General features: G+C 45.2%; 1 protein-coding gene across 1 annotated transcript; it reads right to left on the reverse strand.

Annotated features, from left to right (window-relative positions):
• Positions 1-377: 377 nt before the first annotated feature.
• RAB39A (RAB39A, member RAS oncogene family) lies at positions 378-5,489 on the reverse strand. Its single transcript, XM_063304469.1, has 2 exons — positions 5,061-5,489; positions 378-977 (listed from the first exon to the last, which is right to left on the reverse strand). The coding sequence occupies exons 1-2, from the start codon at positions 5,390-5,392 to the stop codon at positions 551-553; spliced, it is 759 nt and encodes a 252-aa protein (XP_063160539.1). The 5' UTR covers positions 5,393-5,489; the 3' UTR covers positions 378-550.
• Between the last annotated feature and the right edge of the window lie 848 nt (positions 5,490-6,337).

Raw genomic sequence — 6,337 nt, forward strand, 5'->3', positions numbered from 1 at the left:
CTTTTCTTAAGGGAAAGTTAAACACTGACAAATGAATGATTACCCCTGAGGTCCACAATGAAAACATATGGAGAAATTCATATGATTAATACATCCTATTTCATGCACATGGTGGTTGTGAAGGACATGTGATGACCATGCTCCACTTCTCTTGACAATATTCATAGTTAAAACGTCCTGAAAAAAATTGTTAGCAACAAATGATAGATAAACCTGAGTCGGCCTTGTAGAAAATAGTGATATGCGTCCTTCAAAAAGTTGCAAAAGATGGAAAACAAAGAATTTGGACTTCCTTTTCTTTTAAAAAAACTGCATTTTTGTTACCACTGACTTGGCTGACTCCCATAATTAATTATTAGAAGCTGTTGATTCTTGTGATCCTTATAGAATCCTGCAAGCCACACGTAAGTATTTTAGGAGCTATAAGCATCTCAGAAGCCGTAGATCACTTATCTCTGATCTAATGCATCTTTTGAAATAAACTTTTGCATACTCTGGCCTTATTCTCCAACCCCTGTTAAATTTGATGGCTCTTCAGCATGCAAAAGATTTAGCAAGGGCATTGTTCTCCCAGTGAGGTAGCCTCCTCGGAGGAATGTACAACATTTGGAACAAAGCCACTTTTCACCCCTTCCCATCCATCCTGTATTGAAATCTCTCCTTTTTTCACAAGTTCATATATGTCCTTAGTGAGAATAGTGAAGGATTCTTCAACATTTGTGGCATCCTTGGCAGATGTTTCTATATATTTCATGCCACAGGCAGATGCTAGTTCTTCAGCTTCCTCTCTTGTAACCTGGCGCTCTGTTTCCAAGTCGCATTTGTGTCCCACCAAGATGAAGACAATCTGGAAAGGCTGAACATGCATTTTTGCTTCATCCAACCAATCATATACATGTTCAAAAGAAGACCTGTTTGTGATATCAAACACCAGCAAACCTCCTACTGAATTTCGGTAATAGGAGCGGGTAATTGACCTGTAAAATTAAAAGGGAGAGACAAGCTCAGCAGGAATGCAAAACCTTTTTAGAGTGGTACTTTTCAAAAGCAATAGGAAGGGGACAGCAGGATCTGGTTGCTTTTGTCAAAAGGATAAAAGCAGCATTGTGGCCTGACACTGCAAGCTCTGCTCCTTTTCTACCTGTGCAAAGTTGGGTCTTGTGTTGCACCATGCTGAAGTGGTGTGCAATGCCACCCCACATTCTATGGATGCCAATAGATGGAATTCAGGTGGATGGAATTCAAGTGAAAACAATAGACAATTTTGTTCTCTTCTTCAGCTTGCCCTCTTGTGCAAAGGTAATTCAGGATATCAGTGCCAGCTAGTCTGGGGAACTGGGTTCTCCAGATCATATATGATGCTGGAATACATAAGCCAGCCTCTATGGAAAACTAGCCTTTTGTATAGATAGTTTCAGTCCAGTCCTCTGCCTGACTTGCTAACTTCTACATCAAATAAAAATTTATTTCTTAGATATCAGAGTATCCATTGCCATCTCAGGCTGCTTATTCCCACTCCCACCCCAGTTTTTTTTAATATAGTTTTAATTTTTAAAAAACAAGGAAGCTAACAAGTTGCAAAGCACCAGCCTAAAACATGACCTTCATTTCCAGTGATACTTCTAAGCTCTGAATATACTCTGGAGGCATTATTAGAAAATACTGATGATAAGGAATGGTAGTTTGGTGCTTTGTTTGGAAACATGTCTATGGGATCAAAAAAAGAAAGTTGAGATGGTAGAGAGTATCCTGGGAAGTCTATGGGGTAGAGGAGGGATCAAAAAGTAAAGATGGTGGCCACAAATGTGTGACTCAAGTGTGCATTGCAACATGTAGAAAAGGGGTAGGGCTTTGATCATACAGTTGTGGGCCCCATCTTGACTTTTTTGACCTCCCCTTTGGATGGCCCTGAGAGTATCCTATAAAGATAGACGAGGTGGTAGGAAGCAACTCCATTAGTTTGCCTTCTTGTAAATGGGTGTTTACTAGCCACACCCACTATGGCAATTGTTTTCTGAGAATGCCCATAACACGTTCCCACAATTCCAACTATGTCCGCCATCTTGAAAAGGCTTGGGCCCTGCTTGAGTCTACTTTTGACCAAGAAGTCATCACAACATAAAGTACAAAATGGATAAACAGAGGAGGAGAGAGAAAGAGTTAAAAAAAAAACCCTTATTCACTGCAAAAATGTTTTACTTATGTGGGTTGAAATAGGAGCTTCAAACAGCACAGTTATATTTCTGCATGTATAGATGTATATGTATGTATATAGATAAACACTTGGAAAGTGTTTGTTTATATGGGTGATCAAGATACTAATTAATTTATCAAGTGTGCATATAAGTTGCCTGAACACATGTAGAATGTACAGACAATAATTTTTTTTGCTTTATGGAAGCATGCTGGCTGGGGGATTCTGGGAGTCGGAGTCCACACAACTTAAAGCTGCCAAGTTTGAAAAACACTGGTCTAGAGTTCATTTCCTCACTTGTGCAAAATATAATTCTCAGTTGCCAGACATGGGTAAAAAAAGGAAAAAAATGGAGCCCTATGTCTATGAGATACCTGCATAATGCTTACAAGAAGAAAAGTTATTATTCATTAGCAGGAATCATTGAGTTGACCAGCCTCCCAACTTTGCTCTGTTCATCAGCATTACTTGTGGGACAGGAAACCATTCCACTCAGACTTTAACCAACAGCATTTAAACTTCTTAGTTATTCTCACTTAAATTCTGTTTGAGGAGGAAATATTGACTACAACAGGCCAAACAGTAGTAGAAAACAGGGAACATCGCCCATTCTGTAGAAGCTATTCTACAATATGCAAAATGAGGAGATGGAAGTAGCAGTTCATTTCTAAAAAAGTGCCATGATTTGCTTAACAACATGGTTGGTAAGTTATTCAGTTTCTTGAACAAATGAGCCAACTCGCTGGCTCACCAGCTGCTAGAAGTGTTGTGATCAGGAACATGGGGGTGGGGGGAATAAAAAATGTCATGATGGCAGCTGCAACCACCAACTGACACTCTGCATCTTTTGAGGTGTTTGTAACACATGTAAAAAATAGGCAGGGCTTTGAGCAAGTAGCCACAACTGTCATCTTAACTTTTTTAGCCCACCCCCTGCAGACAATCCTGGCTGAGACTATAAATCCTAGCCAGTATATGACAAGGAATTGTATCTGAAGGATACAAGGTCTGGGAAGATGGACTTTCCAAAATTCCCCCTGTGAATGAGCTGGTCACAGTTGCTTAATTATGAGCAAAACATTATTTACATGTATTCAAATGCATTTTTTCTTCACTGGTGCTTCACACATCAAGAGCTAGGATTTGTTCATAGGTCTAATTCTATAAAACCTCTTTTTTTAAAAAAAGTAGTCTAACCTTTTCCAACTTTACTTCAATCAATCTGTTACTGTTCTACTGCTATATTTTTATTATTGCGTTGTTCTGTTCTGTTGCCTAGTACTATTTATCTGCATTAAAAGATACATGTTTTCAAATGCTTTTAATCTTTGTTGGCACCCAAAGAGCAACAAAGATGTTATTTCCCATAACAAACAAGCACCTGGAAAGAACCTGGCCTTTCCCAGGAACAGGGAAACTAACCCGTATGCCTAATCTAGTTTACCATCTGTCCCTCAAGACCACACTCTCACTTTGGCAGCAGGAATTAGGGGTGAGCATATAATGAAAATGTAAGAACTGCGTTTGCAGGGACTTTACCTGGAGGGCTGGTTAGTTCAACAACCTGGCATCTTTTCCCTTTGGCTGAGGGGCAATTTCCTCCTTACTGTGCTTACACCAGCCACAACATTTTAGCTTAGGATGTTGTGTAGGCTCATTCCATGTGGTTTGTTTATGATACATGTATAAATTTAATAAATAACTAAGGTTAGAACATGGGATTAATTTCATAAACAGCAGTTAGCTAGGAATTAATATATTGTGTGAACTAAGGATATGAGTCAGGTATACTGTATTCAGTTCATCTTCTCCTCCTAGAGAATCCAGCTCAATAGGTACTCAGTTAAGCTGTGATGATGTCATCATGCCACAATGAGTAAAAATTTGACATCATTCCTCCACTGCAGATGCCCAGTCCCACTTGTGTTTTGCAGCCAACTAGTGCCCAGAGTCAGATTGTCTCTGAGCACTATACAGCTAACACAACTAATAGCCACTGCCTTATTCTTCCTGCATTGATCAATTCTGCTTTCAAAGCTGTTTCAGCAAGTCCCTGCCAACCTTTCCTGGGGGCATGGAAGTTCTCCGGATGGATAACTTGAATGCCTCCCGTTGTCCAATCTGTTTCTTTGGTTCTGAATTATCAGAAATGGACTAGAGCAAACTTGCTTGTTTAAATGGAACTCGGGGTGGGGGTGGGGAGCTGAAGATTTGGGGTGGTGGAAGTCATTTGACCATAGATACAATCTGGCCACAGGCATGCCTCATTTCAGAAGGAGAAGAAGCCTTCCTAATCTACCAAGGAAAGAAAGAGGAGTTTTGTTTCCTTTAAAAAGAAACAAATTTCTTGCTGCAAAGCTTTTGTACTTTAGAACCCCGCTTAGCTGTACACACTCGTACACCCATACAAGCACAGAATTCGGGTATCAAACGAAAACCACAAATTATTCCTCTGACGGAGTTAATTTCCCCGGTTCTAGAGGCTCAGATCTGAATATCTGCATATTCAAAGAGAGAGTAAAAAGTTAGCCGTAAGCCTACTTGTAAATTAACGCGCGCGTGCGCACACACACGGACATAGACACACAAGCGGCAAAAGTGGGCTGGCCAGGGAGTGGCACTCTGCACATCCTCAGACGCTCCTGAGTCCGTTTTATTTTTCATCTGGACTCAACGTTTCTCAACCTTGGCAACTTTAAGACATGTGGCTGGCTGGGGAATCCTGGGAGTTGAGGTCCACATGTCTTAAAGTTGCCAAGGTTGAGAAACGCTGATCTGGACTCAGCGTTGGGGGAAATTTTGGAGGGCGAAGAAGCCCGCAAAAGCGGGGCGGGAAGCGGGAGCGCCGGGCCCGCGCCGACTGTACCTGAACCTCTCCTGGCCAGCCGTGTCCCAGAGCTGCAGCTTGATCCTCTTGCCCGGCTCGATCTCCACCAGGCGGGAGAAGAAATCCACCCCGACGGTGGGATCGCAGTGCATCGGGCCCGGGAAGCGGCCTTCGGTGAAGCGGTGCAGGAGGCAGGACTTGCCCACCGTGGAATCGCCCAGCACGATCAGGCGGAACTGGTAGATCCAGATGGCCGCGTCCATGGCGGTCTCTCCGGTGCCGTCCGCCTGGTGGCCGCTCTCCTTGGCCTGGTTGGGGCGCCTTCTCGGGCGGTGCCTGCACCGAGCTCCGACGGCCCCTATCCCAGGCATTGGCGCAGCAGGAAGGAAGGCAGGAAGGAAGGGAGGTGCCTTTGATCTGGCGCGAGCACTCGACCAGAGAAGCCCGAGATCCCCCGGCGGAGGCGGCTGGGCTTCCCCGCGCCGGGGCTCGGGTGCCAGCCGGAGGCCGGGGGGCGATCCGTAGGGCTGGCGCCCCTCCCTCGCTCCGTCCCTCCCTACCTCTGGGCCGCCGTCCTGCCTGCCCGCCGGCCCCGCCACGCTACTTCTCCCCCGGCGCTGCTTTGTTCCCGCGCATTGCGAGGTGGAGGACTGGGGGCAGCGGTGGGAGGGGGCTGGCTTCGGCGTCCAATTTTCTATCCCTGGTGGGGTTGCAGGAGGAGGAGGAGGAGGGCGGGGCCTGTCCAGCGCCTTTATGTTTGAGGGAGAGGGAGCGGGAGAAGCTGTTCTTTCTGAACTGATGGATGGGTCTATGGGGTCAGCCTTTGTGGGAAGGGAGGCGGCTGGGCTTAGTGGCCCTCTTCCCCGGTGCTCCTTGTTTTGATCTGGGCTTGTGGTTTTCCACTGGCCAGAAGAAAGCACTTTGGAGTCCTTGGTGCTCTCTGAGCTTGGTTGTTTGCTTGCAGACGTTTCGTTGCCCGACTAGGCAACATCTTCAGTGTTCAGAGCACTGCAAACAAACAACCGGGCTCAGAGAGCACCGAGGACTCCACAGTTCAACCCTGAACTACAGAGAGCCTCTTCTATTAGAAAGCACTTCCTCTGTGCCCAGAGACAGGTTCAGGTATCTGTCCAGAGATGCTGGGATCAGGCTCCGGATCTAGGGTTGGATAGGTCAGGAAAGATTTCCCAGTCCATCACCCAGCAAGATATAAGGAGCTGACCGACTTGTTAAGGACCATTTCCGATTCTGCCTGAGGGAAAACCAGGGCTTTGACTCGCCCAGAGAGCCCGGCATGCGCTAGAGAAGCTGCGCCG

This window comes from Candoia aspera, chromosome 5 (genome assembly GCF_035149785.1).
Source record: "Candoia aspera isolate rCanAsp1 chromosome 5, rCanAsp1.hap2, whole genome shotgun sequence".
Lineage (NCBI taxonomy): Eukaryota > Metazoa > Chordata > Lepidosauria > Squamata > Boidae > Candoia > Candoia aspera.